General features: G+C 37.2%; 2 protein-coding genes across 5 annotated transcripts in view; one reads left to right on the plus strand and one right to left on the minus strand.

Moving 5' to 3' along the window:
* LOC134824839 (uncharacterized) overlaps positions 1-20319 on the minus strand; it is a 102401-nt gene that overhangs the window by 48026 nt on the left and 34056 nt on the right. The window lies entirely within an intron of this gene.
* LOC134820616 (uncharacterized) lies at positions 1887-3970 on the plus strand. Its single transcript, XM_063831122.1, has 6 exons — positions 1887-2062; positions 2231-2365; positions 2492-2775; positions 3045-3123; positions 3295-3432; positions 3645-3970. The coding sequence occupies exons 1-6, from the start codon at positions 1915-1917 to the stop codon at positions 3698-3700; spliced, it is 840 nt and encodes a 279-aa protein (XP_063687192.1). The 5' UTR covers positions 1887-1914; the 3' UTR covers positions 3701-3970.

The following is a 20319-nucleotide window of genomic DNA, read 5'->3' on the forward strand; positions in this document are numbered from 1 at the left end:
CCTCACAGAATGGTCAAAAAAAAGGAAGGTCTCTCAAAGTCACAAAACACACTTTATTCCAGTTTTTATCTCATAAGAAGCTAAGTTGACACTCATATTTTTCTTCCCGGGGGTTCATTTAATCTCATAACCATTTTTTCTTTGAGAAAAATTGGCCGGAAAATCTTCCTCGAAAAAAACATGCCTCACAGAATGGCCAAATCTGAATTTCTATAATTTTGTTGATGGAGATACTTTTTAAATTTCTATCACCACACGTTCTTAGAAAACCTATTAAGGAATGGGGTAATAACCTAAAACTCACGAAAAGACTGAGCTGTGAAAAATTATTTCACAAAAAAGAAAAAATGCCTGACAAAATGGCAAAAAAAAAAAGAAAACGAGAAAATTTTATTTTTCTAAAACCTTTGGCTCTTGTTTCAGGCATGCTGCTGGTATTAATATGCCTTGTTAACACCCCCATATAGGTGAAATTTCTTAGAACTGAATAAAAAGGGCATAATTTCCTACACCAAAAATGGCCATTTTGTGTGGCGTTGTTCATATTCCCTGATTTCATGATTTATAACCTTCATTCGGCTGTAAAAACACTCCATCTGGGGTGTTATTGTATAATAAATAGCTTGTGAATACTTTAGACTTATGGTTTCATTGAATAAAAGGAGTTTTAAATTTTGGCCATTTTGTGAGGCATATTTTGGCCATTTTGTGAGGCGTTTAGCCATTTTAAAATTTTGTTTCTTCCTAAATTGAACAATGTTCGTTTTGTTTGATGAATACTATTCTTTAAACATCTTCTGTCATACTGGTGCCAGAAGTTCTCACCAAAATGCAAACTTAGTTTAAAAATTTGAAAACAAATTTTGTGAGGCATATTTTGGCCATTTTGTGAGGCGTGTAGCCATTTTAGCATTTTTTTCTTCCTATATTGAACAATGTTCGTTTTTTTTGATGAATACTATTCTTTGAACATCTTCTGTCATACTGGTGCCAGAAGTTCTCACCAAAATGTAAACTTAGTTCAAAAATTTGAAAACAAATTTTTCAGTGCTCAAAATTTCTACATAAACAGTCATATTTATGCCAGAAAATGTGGTCCTAGTTAATGATTTCACCACAGGAAGTGTTGCCAGAAGACTTTTGTTTCATATGGTATCCACAAAACCTACCAGTCTTTTATAAAAAATTAGTTACAAAAACATTTACAAATTTGGCCATTCTGTGAGGCTAGCCATTCTGTGAGGCATTTACCCGTAAGCATAAATTATGAAATCCAGCCCTTCTCGCTCGTGGCTAATATTGGTCACGTTATCTATCAGCTGACTATACCTCGTGACTGCGTCGCTCGGTGACCACGTGCCCGACTGGCTGGTGCCGTACCATAAGTGCAGATATTACACATTTACATTCGTTGCTAATTTTTAGCTCTGTTATCGCTTAGCTTATCTTTGTTAATTAAATATCCGACACGGCTTGTTTAACCGCCACAGCCTCACCTTGTTATGCAACCAGATTGATGTAACTCTATTCAACGACCTTCCGATTCAGCAGCAGCAGGTGCAACTGGTAACCATCACAGAACAAGATAACTATAATACTGAATATAATATATTACTTGGGTAGTGAACATTGAACAATTACCCGTCTTTGTATTAATCTTAATGTTTTAAGATTATACACAAACAGAAATTAAACATACCAATGTTTTGTTCAGTGATTTTGTGGCTGTGAGTGTTTTTGGGCATCGTATTTCGCTTACTGCGCCTGATTTCTATTAACTGAAATTAATTTTATAACCGATCTTGAACTCGAGTCTCGAGTACAGTTATTACCTAAACTGTATCCAATTCAGCTTTGTCTTCGCGTGATCTGCTGCGAATACAATTATTATGCGAAGTGTATTGATTTTTTGATATGTTATATGATTACTTCATAATAACAATTGATAAGGAGATGGCGTGCAACCAAAAAGAAGTGAACAATGTGTACGAGAATCTGTTCACAAGGCTGTGGAGGGAGAGCTGCGGAGATTATCTTAACTTCGGGATGTTTGATGATACTTGTAAGTTATGCGAGTAAAAATAAGTTAAATAAGACATTATCTGATTCGTTGTAACTCAACTATGTAATGAGATTTTATAAATTTGGAAACCAGCCAACTTCCACCACACCATGAACGTGTTTTAATCTTTTCACACTTCACACAATTCCTTAAGAAAAAGTATCTCAGGCAAAACTCTGATTGAGGCGAATGATAACATGGTAGACTGGATTATCGAAAAACTAAATATAGATAACAAGTCTACGGTACTGGATATCGGTTGCGGACGAGGAAAATACACAGTGGAAATTGCGAAGAAAACAGGTCAGTGATCACTTACAGCCTGACTAATATTGAATAAGCATTTTCTCACTGATATAATGATGTTATAATGTTTTTATGAGATATCAAATACGGCTTACAATAACCATTCAAGCTTATCAACTTCAGATTGCAAATTTGTTGGTGTTGACATCGTTGAAAAGTTCATTACTTGTGCAAATACCCTGAGAGATGAATCCAACTTAAGTGAAAATGGTCAGTTTCTAGTTGGTGACATGCTGAAGTTGTCGGAGGCAGTTAAAGACAGAAGATTTACACACGTCCTGGCGCTAGGAAGCCTTTTTTATGTTCACGATAAGATGGCCCCGTTTTTGGAAAACGTTAAGCCGCATATGGAAGCGAACTCTCTTCTTCTAATTCACGACTTCTCCAGAAATGTACCCTTGGAAGAGGTGAGCATTTTAGCATTTTTAGGTAAACAGTTTAATTTCTTTTTCAGTGTGGCTTAACCGTTGGAGACTTGTGCGAAGAGAGGAATTGGCAATTTCACAATCTGTATCAAATTTCTAACCTTGACTTATCTCTCAGTTTGGAATTGCATTTATCAGCACTTTTTGAGCAATTTTCAAGTTGTATTCTAATAAAAATTAGAGAACGATCAATTTTGTAATTCGTTTCATTTTAATTGTTCACCTCATATCATCAGCTATATTCCAACCAGGTGAAAGTTGTAATGAATCATTGGAGGACAACCGCTGATACATTGGAAACTCAAAACTACTTAGACATTATCAAATCAGGTTAAGTGTTATCGAAATACTGTAATCCTCCGCAAGTTCGATTGTTGTGGGTGTGTTCAATTTTATTTGGATATTTAAATTGTACAACGTATAGTTGGCAAAAAGCCACTTTTTATTTGTGCACTCTAGCTTAATAATTTTGACTGACTAACTAACAGTTACTTCTTGTAGCTGGGTTCGACAATATTTACCACAGTGACGACACAGCTATGGGCTTAAAATCCTGTCAATGGGTCGTTGATGTGACCGAAAAGATTGCACCAAGTGATGCTGATGGAAAGAGTACTTTTACATTTTGGGTACTTAGAGGTATTGATAACATGATTTTATTGATTTTTTGTTTTTAATATAAGATTTTCATTATAAAAGTGTAATTTGAATCCACTACATCAACAAGTATAAGTAGTAAAGCCCCACTACTCTACTAAATATTCGAGCCTGCATTGCACGTGTCTGATTCGTCGCCACCATTGGCATTGATACACTATATCTGTATAATATACAACTACATTACATTTCAGATGCTTTGAAAGCCAGACGTATTCTACATAACACGATAATCGCTAGGAACGTATGATCAGGAGTAAAGTATTTTAGTTTAGAGTGAAGAAAGAACTGCATGTCTAGATTTGTAAACATTTTTATCTTATTTTGTTTGGAAATATGAATTATCCATAAACACACTATTACATGGTATAATATGCTACAAGTACAATAAAGTTTAAACTGGTTTGTTGTTGGTCTATATGTATTATCTGCTGTATCACATGTATCATACATTTATTAGTCTATGTAATAAGCGCCATGAGTTGGCAGAGAATTTTTTGATTTTAATAATTTTGGTACCAAAATTTGTCTCTAAGTGTGAATAATGCAAATTCACCGTGCAGCACGATAAGGTCAAGCTGTATGTGGGCCTCCTGTGCATTGCAAAAGTGTAAACTGTAAACAGGACGAAAAATGGGTAATTGTTTGCTTAAAACGCCTATAACTCCTAAACACTAAATATCGAATATTTTGAAATAATTTTTACAGGATCGTAATAAGCTTGGTCAGACGCAACTTTGGGCTTTTACTAATTCGCTCGCCCAAAAGTTTCACGTGACTTTAGTTTTTATGGTTTTGCAGCCGTACAAAACGGTTTTAGTTTTACATAAACCCTAATCCGCAACCCTAACCCTAACCATAACCCCGAAGCTATCCATAACCCTTACCACAACCCTAACCCTAACCCGAGCCCTAAACAATCGAATTCATGTTTTACTAGCCTGTCACGTGACCAAAACGGTTTTTTGCCCATAACTCTCCAGGGAAGCATTTTTACCCTACGTCATGGGGGGTGATTCGGAATCAGCGTCCAAAAATACACCGTTTAAAAATACACCGTTTAACATCAATGGGTATGAAATTTTCATACCCAAAGGGCCTTTTCACAAGAATTTTCTTAAAATTTGGGCGATCGATTTAGTAGGAGCGGTTACTGCTGGCCAGCGCAATATGACCCTGGTCATTAGTAGGAAAGTTTGCACGAGATGGACCACGTTTTTCCCAATTTAACTTTTAAGACAGGCATATGATATTTAACATGATATTTAACATGTCTATTATAGTTCAACTAATTGAGTTTCGATTAATAAAATTTTTGAAGCATTTAGCCGAGGGCAAATTGCTTCTAATGACAGCTTCCAAGTATGTACTAAAACTAAAAGTTTAAACGTGTTCAATCGATTCATCAGATCGAACTCTTTCAGAATCCGAAGAGAAGAGGGAAATTTGTCTGCTAATTGAGGGGAAAATGAGGCTAACAAGTCATTACTAAGTTATGAATTATATTTGAATAATAACGTCTATCAAAGTATCCTCTGACCTAAAATACATGAGATGGATGCTCTAGGTCGAAGGCTGGCCCAGCCGACCCCTTTTTCCTTCTAATTGAGGGGGAAATGAGGCTAACAAGTCATTACAACAAGATACAAGGGCAGGTCTCTCCCGAACGTTGGGATGGCCTGATGTGCTTATCTCCTTTTCAATAACCCTAAGCCACTCTGTGCCGAGGCACTATACTAGCTGTAGGGGGGTTAGTCCTACGAGCCAGAGAGTGTGTATCACCAGCCGAAGCTGTACCAAATCACAGCTTGGTAACTGGCCGACTTGCATCCGACCGGGTTTGAACCCGGGTCTTCTGCTTGGGAGGCGATCGTGTTACCACTACACCACCCGGTCGACACCACCCGGTCGACAAGTCATTACTAAGTTATAAATTATATTTGAACAATAACGTTAAACTATCCTTTAAACTATCCTTTGCCCTGGATACATTATATGGATACTTAAGGTCGATGGTAGACTCCACCTACCCTTTCTCTCTTTTGATGGAGAGTAAAATAAGGCTAACTATCAAGGTTTTTTTCATTTCTTGTTCTACTGCTTCTTCGGACTAGCCCTTCAAATTACTTCTGTCTAACATGTATGCATGAATAGTCGATGATCATATACTAACCTGGCATGAGTTTTGGGAGGTGAGATTGAGGCTAACTCCTGTCACGCTTATTATAATATTTGATAAGTGATAGTTTAATGCAATGTTGAATGCTTTTATTTACTGTATAACTCCACTTTTGACGGCCACTTATTATTATCATAACCACACCGGCTTTTTTCCAGGTAGTGCGATTACAAGACTAATTGCACTTTTTTGAGAGCATCCGAAAACATATTCGGTGCGATTACAAGACTAATTGCACTGTTTTTTAGAGCCCTCTCAACAGCTGTTCTACTATACTATAAGGTACTGATTTAAACATTGATTTGAATCAGTAACCTGGAGTAGTTTATGTCTAATAGTGCAATGATCAGGTTGACATCCGAATATATGGAAAAATGTATTATTACGATAAAACAAAAATTATTTCTTTGCGTTTGAGATGTGTCAAGCGAAATAAAAACTTTCCTTGTAAAACTTTCTCAAACAGTTTAATTTTTATTACACTTTATAGTTCAGAGCCTAATTTGGCATGATATCAGATCATGTGATATTACATGGCCCCATGGAGAGCATTGCCAGTCAATTGGCCAGAGAGCTCCATAGAAGTAACGGCCTTACTCTAGCCAACAGTTCTACTACTCTACTACTACCAAGGACTTAATTACCTGAGGAAGTCTCACGACAATAAGTACAATGGGCACGATATATTCTGGAGGCGGTGACAAATGTACATTTATAGTTTACGACAAAATCTTTCCTTGCGTTTGAGATAAGTCAATCCTTACATTAATACAAGGGGGCTCATGTTTTTTTTTTTTTTATTAATTAAGGATTTCAGTTGACTTAGAAATGGTTTTAAAGAGCCAGGGTAGAGTTCAGATGATAATTCAGAGGTCCTCGCAGATTATTTAGCAGTCCTTCGCTCGATCCACAGAGCTGCACCTTTCAGATCTGCACTATGACTTTGATGGCAAAGCTGCAAAATTTTACAGTTTTGTTGTTCTACTTTGTTTGTGAATCTCAATCGATACTCTGTAGATTTATTGGCAACGTCTTCTATTGTTTCAACTGGCACTTGTTAAATAGTTGCAGATCAGAGGAGACTTGAGGACAGCAGTCTTACACAAACATACGTGCTCAAAACGTACGTCATACCAGCTAAAGGACAAACAATGATATCGTACAATGATATGACAAATTCCTGAAATACCATAACCCTAACTTACACTAAGAACAATAGTCTTCCATAGACCGTACCTTCTTGATGATCAACCCCTCAGTGCTAATTTGCTCTTCTCGATAACGTTTTTGATGTTATTTAATAATTATATTGTCCTTGCCGGAGATCATAATATACACTTTGATAATAACCACAGGGTTGGTACAATTCGATACAATCTAATTCAAATCGATACAAATCGATACAATCCAATACGAATCGATGCAATTCAAACATATCGTCAGGAAACATAATATCAAATTTATTCATTCACGTGCGCAATTACAGAATAAACGCATTTTATTGGTTGATGTAACGGTCTAGCTCATAAATAAATCAAATATACCAAGCTCCAGAAGGAGAGGAACGAGGTCTAAAATTACCAAGAAGGCTCAAGCAAAATGTCAACGGACCATTACAGTAAAGAATTTCGGAGAGTATCATTAATAGTCAGCAATGTTAATCAAAGATTCACATATATCTGCCTCCATTTCATGACTTGCAGTTGGAATAAAGGATTGTACTTCAACCAATAATTAATATAATACGAACCTCAAACATGACAGTGATTTATCGACTGAATGTTACAAAATCTTACTATATATAAAGCGAGACGATATATATATATATATCTGTGCCATTTTACTGACACCACGGCATCAACTTTAACGCAACTTTCCGCAAAAACCGTAAAAGATATACAACTGAAACTTTTTTGACTGGGTTAAATGCTTTAATGGCCTTCAAATCAGCATGAAAAAATAAAAAATTGGCCAAGGAATAATAATTTTAGTGCCCAAAATTTGGACTCCCAAGTGGTGTCAAAAACGCGAATTAAATAGGTAATAATTATTTTAGTCTCTCGAGTCTTGACACCACTTTAGGGTTAGACGGGTTCCTGCTAGTACTGATAACTGATAAGTAGTACAGGGAAATCCGTCTGAAAAAATCGATCTGCTGACACACGAAGCTTTCAGAGGATTTTTGACGTTTTTGAGTCCCATTTATAGGTGCCCTTTATGGCTGACCAACTTTTCCAAACTTTTCCACGTGTCTAAAGGCCACTTTTTGCCACTTTACCACTTTTTACCACCTTTCTTGTTTGTCGAATATCTGGCAATTTGGTAATCGCGCTGGGGCACACTTGGGACACACTTGGGGCACAAAATTGTATTTCCTGGGGCACACTTGGGGCAGATACGGTTGGGGACCCCTAGTGTGCCCAAACTGTGCCCCAAGTGTGCCCAGCGCGATTACCAAATTGCCCTAGAGTGCTCGGATCAATTCGACAAGTCTATACTTCGCTTATTATCAACTAAAGCTACCAAGTAGCGATCAACGTAACAACTGACAAGGGTCATCGTGATGCTAGAATGGGGTCTCTGGGAGGTAGATCTCAGCTAGGGTATTTGCTGCGGGTTCATCAGCAAAAGCAGCAACTCCTTGCAATGAACCACTACTCTTAGCTGGGACCCGACCAGATAAACAATCACATTTGTTGATTTTATCACCATACGATATCAGTCCTTGAAATTTCTGTAAGTAAAAGTCATAATCCTTCAGGTGGACGAAACTAATTGGTTAGAATGTTAGATGTGGATCCTAACTTAGCTTCATCAACTTAGGCATGTTAGTTTCATCGGGTTGTGCTTATAAGGTATTGTTATCTAGTGTTGACTAGGAGTTTCAGCTTTGCGTTAATTTGTAGGGATAAGCTTTATTGTGTCAAAATGGCACACAATCTGCTTATTCGTTTCCAGGTGTTGTACCAGGTAGGTCCAAGAGGCTAGGACTTTGAAGATCTTCCAGGGTTCCAGGACTGTGTCAATTCTTGAATTTTCTGAAATCTGTAATGGAGAGGCTAAGAAGTTTCCACATTAGGACCACGTCGTCTTCAACTCTAATGTAGCAAGTGGATCTCCCATGACTAATGTAGTACAACTTAGTGCCCGGGTTCTCCACCAAATTGTGCGCTTAGGGGATAATTTGGTAGAAGGACTTAAAGTTGAGAGTTTTAGGCGAGGTCAGAGGTGTCTTTAGCTCTTATTTACTTTCGAGATAGAGGGGGGACAATTGAGACAAGTTCGTAAACTAATGTAAAACGTTTTGGAGTAAAGTATAAATACTACTTGTCACAAAATGAGTCACAGTATAGGATTCTGTACCCTCAGTACTGGAACTTACAAACTTAAAAACGTCAAACATTGGGACTTAAGAGTCAAGGCCCAAGAACCAAGAACCCAGAGCTCAAAAGACAAGAATCTAGAACCAAGCCCTAAGACCTAAGGGTCTGAAGCCTAAAAGTCAAGTGCCCGAAGCCACTTATTTGATAAAAATACGACCTTATAAATAATTCCTTATCGCATTCATGACGTCATTCACGTGTCTGAATCGTAACAATATCATTATCAATGTCTCTGAATTCCGTGCAAAATTCAAATCAATTTCTCTGATCTCGTTCTTAAAAGTGTTATAATTGTCTTCGTTAATCTCCTTGCTACTAAAACAATATTGCAAAAAATTCTTACGTCCTTCTCTTTCAAAGGGATAACCTCCTTATTTTTCAAAGGGAAAACTCGTCTTATAAATCATATGCTACAACAATATTGCAAAACATTCTTACGTCCTTCTCTTTCAAAGGGATAACCTCCTTATCTTTCAAAGGGAAAACTCGTCTTATAAATCACGTTGCAAATACACAAAACTCGAACAGCATAAACTTGTCTCCGTGCGAATCTCCACAGTAACATATTTCTTCACACGATCTTATTACTTTAAAAATTCTAAAATAAGCGCACGTGAAAGTCTGATTTAAATTCCTGCAGGCTTGGATCATTAACCTGTAAATAATTCTAAAACTTTGTTATCATGAAACCTGGATATGAGCCGACTGGCTCAATCAAAATACCAGTCAAGACCATTCAAAACTAACCACTTGGAATGCTCGGAATATCAAGAACTTAAATCTAAACAGCTTAAAATAAGGGTACAGAATCCGTGGGAGGTTCCGTAGTAATTGGGCTGTAAGTTTCAAGGTCTTTACAATAATTTACGATCATATTAAAATGTGTTATTTGGACTTTAAGAAATGCTCGAATCAGGACGGATATTAAACAGCGTACATTGTTATCATATCGGGGCCATGTAGGTAATTACGGGCACATTTTACTATGCAGTACCGTGTTTTGTCTCCCGTCAGATTTTAAAGACGGGGGCAATAATTTATTCGAGTTTATTTTATACGTTATAGTTGCTGTACTCTGTAAAGTTTGTAAAGTATTTAATTTTTAAAAACGATTCACTACGTATAGTTCATATTATGTACATTAAACTTTGAGTCTGTATAGTTTTTAAATATAAACACGAAACATGTATTTATTTTTTAAACCAAACCTCTAAACAATATTCATTGTAATTATGCACTTAGCGTGTTATGCGAACGGATGGTGGGCATCTGAATTTTTGATAATATCCTTATAATTGTAGGAAGTACATTCATCCTGATGATGGTCCAGACGAAGAATGAAGAACGGAAAAAAGTTGCTCATAAAATCCTCAAACCTACAATTTCAACAACTTGAGGCGGACGGAAGCCAACAAGATCGAGATGATATCAAGGAAATATTGCCACTCACATGTAAATCGGTCTGCAAACAGATTGAAGGAAAACTGCTCATATTTCTAGCTGGATTTATCGGTGTCAGTGTTTTTGCACTGGTTAAAAATAGCACCACTTTGGCTGTTGGCCAATTTTCGTCCATAATTTTTTTCTTTCCGATCTTGTTCCTACTCCCAGCCTTGTTTTTTAAAGAAAAAACATAGGATTTGAAGGAAAAGCCAAATATATAATTCCTCGAGCATTGGTAGGTGGACTTGCAGATATTTTAAGGTTATGGGCAGCTAAAGTCATGGATTATGGTGATAGTGTATCCCTGTTTGCATTGATTCCTATCTTTGCTGCTATTTTTTCTAGGGTTCTTTGGAAAGAAAAATTGAGTATATTTACGATATTGGCATTGTTTATTGGATTGTCCGGAGTTGTTTTAATAGCTAAACCTACTTTTCTGTTTGGAGCTCCGAGTGAAGAAAATAGAGAAGAATATAGTTCCATTTTTGCGTTGGTTCCTCTTTCTGGGGGAATTTTTTTTGGGCTTGCCTACAGCTTGATGAGAAAAGTTGGAACTGAAGTTAGTCCAATTTTTGTGTCAGTTATTATTTCTCCCACAGTTGTTGTGTTCGGAATTATCTTCCAGTTTATAAGTGGTGACAAATTTGTACTTCCTGAATGTTTTATGGACAGGTTGATTCTGTTCTTGGGAGGATTTGGTATGTTTGCCAACATTCTTCTTCTTAATCGAGGACTGACTCTCGAAAAATCTGGACCGGGAATTCTCATCCGAAACTTTGATATTGTTATTGCCTATGGAATTCAGATTGTATTTTTTGACAGCATCCCCAATCTTTTGAATATTATTGGAGCACTTTTGGTTATTTCATGTGCTGTTTTGGTTACTATAAACAAGTTGTTGATCGACAAATATTTTAAGTACGAATTTTAGGTTGTTTGGAGGCAGCAACCCTTGCATTGGTGTATTGATACGTAATAGCGGCTCTGATCTTAATAGTATGAATCATCCTCTGATCCTCAATATAAGCACATTTTACATTTTACAGATTACTAGATTTCTAACATTATTAGATTTTCTGTTGTTTCTGCTGTTAATGTTATGTTGTTATTTACCGAATATATTAATTTTATCTGTTATCTTCCGACCCTCAATTCTATTCTGTACAAGTAACAATATGTAAAATCAAATACTTCATAATAATATGTGGATTTTTATCTTGAGAAATTGTGTTCTTTTTCATTGAAAGATTGTCGAATTAAAATTATTTTTGTAGTTTTCTCCGAATAGACTCGAGGGATTAGTTATCAAGAGACACTCCTCTGATTCGACTTTACTCCGAGAATTCGAATGAATTTTACGTTTTCAAAGCCATCTACAAACAATACCTTTATATAAATCGTATACTTCGATCATTAACTAATTACTAAAACTCAAACTCACTAGTTTATATTTATAAGTTTAAAATCATGGATGTGAGGGCTAGTCCTGTATGTTTGGTAAGAATTCTCAACTCTGTTATTCTATAACTTAAGGAAACCCACCCTCAATACTTGCATTATGTTTAATTATAGTCTTTGTTAATTGTTTCTGTATACAATTTAATCTACCTTTATTTATAAACTGTTTTCAAAAGAATTATTAAACAAATTAACCGTGGTCCTTTATAATGCACCGCTTTTTTTGTTGTTTTAAAAAAGTTTAAAGTCTTTATTTTGAACATAGTGTGGAGTATCGGGAAGTGGGTTTTCTGGAACCCCTGTTTTACAACAGATTGTCGTGAAGTATATTATCGAACTTTACACAAATCCAAAGTAGTTACTAAGAACATCCTAAAGACCTGATAAGTCTACTTAAAAGACTTGCAGAACTGTAGACTTACTATAAGTATAAATGCAAAAAATGGAACTTAAAACTGAAATTATCAAAATCAAAAATTATGCAAAAAATTGAACTTAAAACTGAAATTATCAAACTAAACAAATTCAAAATATATTTCTCCACAATTGGCGGATCAACTTTATTGGTAATGTTCTGTGGAGCTGCCCAGCTGTTACAGTTGTACAATAAAACAGGGGTAACAAATGCTTCATGCAGCTTGATTTTGACAGGAAGAGAAATGCGGGATTTCTCTGCCCATACCTTGCTGTATCAAAAGCATAGTGTTGCGCCAGGGCTCTCTGTTGCGCCCCCCCCCCCCCCCCCCCCCTACCTCGTCTTTATCTGCAATGTAGAAGTGAACATGTTCTGTTTTGTCCTCGTTCACAAACAAGTTCCATTCTTTAAGGATCTCCTTACATATGGGCAGCATTTCTTTAAGAGTTTCCTCATCCTCGTCTGCAAAATCGCCATCGTCGGCGTATTCCCATTCAATAGGCATGAGTTAACGGGTGATACTCGTAAAATATCTGTTCCATATATTGGACCGTCGACGAGTCCAACTCGGCGCGCGTCCTGGTAGGTTGTAAACCTACAAGACATGAGGGTCTCGGGGCTGAACGGTGGGTTAGGCCGAATGGTCATCACTACTGCACGGGAGTGGTACAAAGTTCCAGCAAAGTACAGTGTGAAGAATGTACCAGATGCAGCATCACCTTGAAACGAACCCTCGGATGTTTCAAACTCTAAGGAATCGAAATGGTGTTGTTGATTTGTATCGTCTATTTGGTGTTGGAGAGCAAGTATCTCGCCAAACGAATTTCATCCTCACAACAACCAGCATCAGCCAAAAGTTCCAGGATAACTGATCTCTTGATGGTATAGAAAGCCGAGCTCATGTCGATTCCCATCTTGTGGAACTCCCATCTTTTCTCTTTCTGCTTTCACAACAGAAATAAGAATTCGTTGAGTCCAAACAATGTTGGCACAACTATGACCAGCCTTGTAAGCATTTTGCCATGGTCCTCTGTACTCTGCAATTTGTCTTTGAATTCTGTGTAGAGTAATCAAGGAAAGCAGTTTCCTAGTTCCATTCAGAAGGCAAAGAGGTCTGAGGCTCTTTAGAGGTCCTTTTGGTTTCCCTGGCTTCTGAAGAGGGGTTAGAAACCCTTCCGTAAAAGAGGGCTCATGTTCTTCAAATGATCGATTAATGAGACATGAGGAAGTCTGCTCACCAGAATTTCTATTCCAGGGTACTCATCACCTGCTGCCGAACAGTTGCGCCCAATCTAGGTCAAGCTACCATGGGAACGATACAATCGTCGAACTCTTTACAGACCTTGTACAAAACATCATTTGAGGACTTACTAGATGGAAATCAGTTAATCAGTGTCAGTGACTTATTGTTCTCGAATAGCCCTAAAAGTAAAATGTAAAATATTCTTGGACGGATGGCTTAGGCCTGTTTATGGTTTACTTTGCATTTAAATCCTACGTGATTCCAATGCTCAATACTGTACTTACTTCTTGTATCACTGATCACGTTGCGACCCCCACGGTCGTTTCACTATGGTGACGATACACTATGGTGACGATACAGGGGGAGTATCGTGCGCGGCGGGTCATACAACGTATGACAACTTACTTCCAGTAGTAGGACCATCGATTTGTGCCAGACCAAGATAATTCTTGTCATACGTTGTATGACCCGCCGCGCACGAAGTGCGCGGCTCCCCCCTGTATCGTCATAGTGAAACCACCCCCTGTATCACCATAGTGAAACGACCGTGGGGGTCGCAACGTGATACAAAATAATTCTACTCAAAGTAATTCACAATCCTTCCTCTCCTCCACCAAGTCGTCAGGGGTATGGTTGTGCTCCCTATGTTCTAGCGAAATTCCGTCCAATGAGTACATAGCTGAAGTAAAGGACAAACTCTATTCAGAGTCGCGCGAGTACAATAATAATAATAATAAATTGAAATTTAATAACACCGCTTTTAAGATAAAACTTATACTCAGCAGTGTTTGAACTAGTTATCCCAATAATAAATAACTTGATATGCTAAAACTAAAACCCGTGAAATAAAAAGTATAGCTTAAGCCGTAGTACATACATATTACATTCCTCCAGTACGTCTGCGCCGCGCGCCTGTATAATTATAAACGTTGTCATACGTTGTATGACCCGCCTGTATCCCCCTGTATCACCTAGTGAAACGACCGTGGGTGTCACAACGTGATACAATATAAACGTACGCGGCGTAGACTGGAGAAAATTACACTGTATAAGCTCCAGTGTAATGTAATATGTACTACGGCGCGGCGTAGACTGGAGGAAATTACACTGTATAAGCTCCAGTGTAATGTAATGTGTACTACGGCTTATTAATGATAATAGTTGTAACCGGAATTATGGATACAGTATCCAGAAAAATGGGATGCAGATGAACAGAGATGGAAGACGTGAAACAATACCATGTGGGTAAATCACGTGATGTAGTCACGTGTTAAAGATGCCACCAGTGGCAAAATATGGATAACCTAGATGTGTACAAATAATTATCTCTGCACTGCTGTACCGAGTGAACGTACCGTTTAATCCGAGACAAAGTACTGCTCAGTATCGTAATTTAATATAACTATAGCTGAGAACATGTCTCAACATAGTATGGTATGTGGTATGTGGTACTCTACAATCTAGAGCTATAAAACGGAGTAAGAGTTACCAAGTTATGCGTTAGTATTTTATCTCTCCGCTAAGTCTACAATTCTGCTAACTAACATATTGAGTATGACGTCAATTAAATGTTCATAGATCATAGATATTGATTATAGAGATCACATTCACACAATTGAACAGCATGAGACAAGTGGGAAACAAACAAACGAATAGATGTCAAGCTCGTAAAGGGTCGTTGTTCGAGATCGGAAATTTCAAAACTCTAGTTCGACAGTCGAAGTTCTCTTGTCGAACTTTAGTGCGTGTCGAACTTGAGTCCAGCTAGAGCACTACGTGTACCGAATTAACAGTGGTAAAATTAAAAACATCTTCACACCGTGAAGCGGCACCCGACTACTACTACTATACCATGAGCCTTACGGCAAAAACAAAATATTGGCCGGTGTATTGTCGACACTACGTAAAATATGGCCGAACATTCTCCATCTCATCTACTCGCTCTCAGAGGGGACTCTACTCACATCTCTTAAAAAGCTCAGGGTCTCACATATTTTTGTTTGCCCTGGTTCCACTATAATCAGCTCAGATCCGGTCCAGTCCCCGTTCAGGAATTTCAGGACGGCGGCAGTTTTTTACCTGGGGACCCCAGGCTATTATATTTATATTTATGTTCATGATCATAATATAGAATAGAGATTAGGCGGAATGACAGGCTGATCGCCGCCTAGTAGTAGTAAGCAGTTTCCTCTTCCCACGGCTACACTCCTAAAAATACAAAATAGTCACGTGATAAATCATTTGATCCTCGATTGGTGATCGGCTATTGAAGAGATTTAAGGCACTGTGGTCACTAAGACAGTGGATAAAGATTTTAAATATGGTAATCGTCTCACATAAGAAAAGTTTGAGGTCGAAGAAAACTTTAGTTGCAGTTCAAAAAGAATATCATCTTACTATATTAATATATAATATTGTATCACGTTGCGACCCCACGGTCGTTTCACTATGGTGTATCGTCCTGACGATACAGGGGGGAGCCGCGCACTTCGTGCGCGGCGTGTCATACAACATATGACAAATATAATATAAAGCGAGACGATATATATATGGATGGATCCGTACCATTTTACTGACACCACGGCATCAACTTTAACGCGACCGTAAAATATATACAACTGAAACGTTTTTGACTGGGTCAAATGCTTTATTGGCCTCCAAATCACTATCAGCATGAAAGAATAAAAAATTGGCAAAGAAATAGGAGTTCTAGAGCCCAAAATTTGGACCCCCAATTGGTGTCAAAAACGCGAATTAAATAGGCAATAATTTGACCAAAACCCATAATCATGGGTAGAGTGTACCGCTGCCAGTGTCTCTCTTTTCGAAACAAAAGGAAATGATATTAATTTGAGGAACCGTCCGCTAATGCAAATTGATACCGAGAATGAAATCGGTCGCTCGCTTTTCCCATTCATTCACGGCTTACGAATTGTAATAAAGCTTATTAAATGGGAAAAGCGAGCGACCGATTTCATTCTCGGTATCAATTTGCATTAGCGGACGGTTCCTCAAATTAATATCATTTCCTTTTGTTTCGAAAAGAGAGACACTGGCAGCGGTACACTCTACCCATGATTATGGGTTTTGGTCAAATATCATCTCTTTTTGATTATAATGTCAGGATAATTTACACAGTCGAAACTTCATTAACAAGGAGGTAATTTCGACGATTTCGAAATTCTGCCTTTGAAAACGTTTCCTTGTGTTTAGGTAGGTATATCTGTCGATAGCCGACTGAATATGGCACTTTTTACTCATTCAAGTTGGCATTAAATTCATATATAATGCCATTTAAATATCGTGGAAAGCAGAATATATTCGAAATCACGAATGAGCAAAATTCTCACCTTTCGCACGTGCAAACTTTGAGCGGACGTTGCGTGCGCATATAATATTGAATCACCGTAAATTTTTGCATAGTGGTATTTAATATATAAATTTGATAAGCATGCAAAGTTTCAGAAGATTTCAAAAAGAACTTGGATCACAACGGGACTCCAAAGTTGATAAAAATCGTGAAAATCAAAATTTTTAGTGATTTTAGCTATTTTAAATCAATTTGGGCGTGTCCCAACGTGTGCAACTTTTCGATTTTCAACTTTAAAACTAGCCTATAACACAATTTACACCTTTAAGAAGCAAAATTGAGCTCCACAACCCAAGGGATGGCCCAACACCAGAGAATACTAATTCACAACTTTTGTGTTTTTATAAAATTATTCTTCAAAAAAGCACTAACTTCAATAGCAAATATCTTTATGAAGGAGCAAGGTAGGAAACTTTTCCGGTAGATTTTCGGAATGCTTGAACAATTATCTAAGATGATAATTTCCTCAGATTTTGAATAAAATTACTCCTTAATGGTGTAAAATCGATTTGGACCCCCAATTGGTGTCAAAAACGCGAATTAAATAGGCAATAATTTGACCAAAACCCATAATCATGGGTAGAGTGTACCGCTGCCAGTGTCTCTCTTTTCGAAACAAAAGGAAATGATATTAATTTGAGGAACCGTCCGCTAATGCAAATTGATACCGAGAATGAAATCGGTCGCTCGCTTTTCCCATTCATTCACGGCTTACGAATTGTAATAAAGCTTATTAAATGGGAAAAGCGAGCGACCGATTTCATTCTCGGTATCAATTTGCATTAGCGGACGGTTCCTCAAATTAATATCATTTCCTTTTGTTTCGAAAAGAGAGACACTGGCAGCGGTACACTCTACCCATGATTATGGGTTTTGGTCAAATATCATCTCTTTTTGATTATAATGTCAGGATAATTTACACAGTCGAAACTTCATTAACAAGGAGGTAATTTCGACGATTTCGAAATTCTGCCTTTGAAAACGTTTCCTTGTGTTTAGGTAGGTATATCTGTCGATAGCCGACTGAATATGGCACTTTTTACTCATTCAAGTTGGCATTAAATTCATATATAATGCCATTTAAATATCGTGGAAAGCAGAATATATTCGAAATCACGAATGAGCAAAATTCTCACCTTTCGCACGTGCAAACTTTGAGCGGACGTTGCGTGCGCATACAATATTGAATCACCGTAAATTTTTGCATAGTGGTATTTAATATATAAATTTGATAAGCATGCAAAGTTTCAGAAGATTTCAAAAAGAACTTGGATCACAACGGGACTCCAAAGTTGATAAAAATCGTGAAAATCAAAATTTTTAGTGATTTTAGCTATTTTAAATCAATTTGGGCGTGTCCCAACGTGTGCAACTTTTCGATTTTCAACTTTAAAACTAGCCTATAACACAATTTACACCTTTAAGAAGCAAAATTGAGCTCCACAACCCAAGGGATGGCCCAACACCAGAGAATACTAATTCACAACTTTTGTGTTTTTATAAAATTATTCTTCAAAAAAGCACTAACTTCAATAGCAAATATCTTTATGAAGGAGCAAGGTAGGAAACTTTTCCGGTAGATTTTCGGAATGCTTGAACAATTATCTAAGATGATAATTTCCTCAGATTTTGAATAAAATTACTCCTTAATGGTGTAAAATCGATTTGAAAAGTTGTTACTTTGTCAAAAATCAAGTTTTAAAAAGACTTAATTTGATGACGTCATCAAGTGATGATGATGACGTTAAATTATTTTTCAATACAATGTAAACTAAAGCTTAAACGATTACCTTTAAAACCTGTGGTTCGAGATGACTGTATCGTTTATACTTTCGAATCTACGGACACTTAAATGTAGGCTACAATTGACTGCCAAAGCGTCTATACATACATACATATATATATATACTTCACGACAATCTGTTGTAAAACAGGGGTTCCAGAAACCCACTTCCCGATACTCCTGAAACATGAAATTTTGTTTACAGTCGATTTGGACAAGGTCTAGACGCCCTGCAAAGTTTTAGATCTCTAACTCAATTTTATCATGGTTTTTAAGGCACCTGAATATGGCGATTTTGGGTTTTTAACCTAATTTCGTATAACATGCTGGCGCGTATTTTGCGCAAATTTCTTAAAAACCTCCATATAACTATTTTTTATTTCTGCCATCTTTAACATTGAATTAGAATGTTTTGAACTTAAATATACCTGCTGAACTACTTTCGATGAGTCTTAATGCCTGGAAAACAATAAAGGGGATACAATAGTATAGGGGGTAAATAGTATTGTGAATATAAGGGCGACGGTAATGCTTGCCAGCATTGTGATTATTTTAGTCTTTTGAGTCTTGACACCATTTTAGGGTTATACACTTATATACGGGTTCCTGCTAGTAATTATAATTCGAAAGATTCTTTTTTATGCCTGTACGACCGCCCACTACACGTGCAAATTAAGTAAAAAGCAAAAGATTTGATTTCTTAATTATTACAGTGGAGTTCCCACCTACGAGTGAAAACTGAGAGGTGGCTTACTGGGCCGCGCTCAGCCTCTATTCTCTATTATTCTCTATTATATATATATATATATTAGGGGGTGCACCATAAAAATAAACTTGCTCGGATTTTAAAATTTTTTGTACCATTGTTTTCTAGAGACTGTGAGAATTTTCACAATACTAAATTTGTCATACCTTTTTTGGAAAGATCAGTGAGTTTCGCCTAGGTGCCATATTTGATGGTGCGCGGCTTTTGGAGCAAAATTAGCTGTAAAACTCGCGAAATTTGACCAAATTCGTTGATTTTTGTCGTATTATTTGGATATATCTTCAGTTCCTTGAATGAGATCATTCTGAAAATTGGCGAAGACCTTCCAATAGGGCTTTCACAACTGTCCGAAAAATTTGGTGGATATCGGAGTTGATATAGTGATCAAAATGGAGCAAAATACGCTGCTTTTAGCTGTAACATAATGTCTGATGGTTGGATATGCTTTAAACTTTTCGGACACTTTCCTTGTAAGTCTATGAGTAAGCTTACCAATTTTTGTTGCAATCGGAGGTCGGGAAGGATACTTAATATCTATTTATTTGAAGAAAATTGTGCTGGCCGAAATTAGCGCTAAAAAACCATCCTACAGTCGGCACGCGCGGCTCACTGTCGATGGCGCACTACCTATCTCTATATGTTAATGAACATAATAGCCTGAGGTCCCCAGGTAAAGAGGTGGCGCGCCTGATGATTGATGATAAGGTATGATAATGTCAGCCTTGCGGCGCGGCTGACATTAGCTTTTCATTAGCTTTCATTACGTTTGAATTATCGCATATAATACTCTGCATACACCGCGCCACCTCTCAGTTTTCACTCGAAGGTG

The sequence above is a fragment of the Bolinopsis microptera genome, chromosome 1, assembly GCF_026151205.1.
Source record: "Bolinopsis microptera isolate Bmic1 chromosome 1, MBARI_Bmic_1.0, whole genome shotgun sequence".
NCBI classification, from domain to species: Eukaryota; Metazoa; Ctenophora; class Tentaculata; order Lobata; family Bolinopsidae; genus Bolinopsis; species Bolinopsis microptera.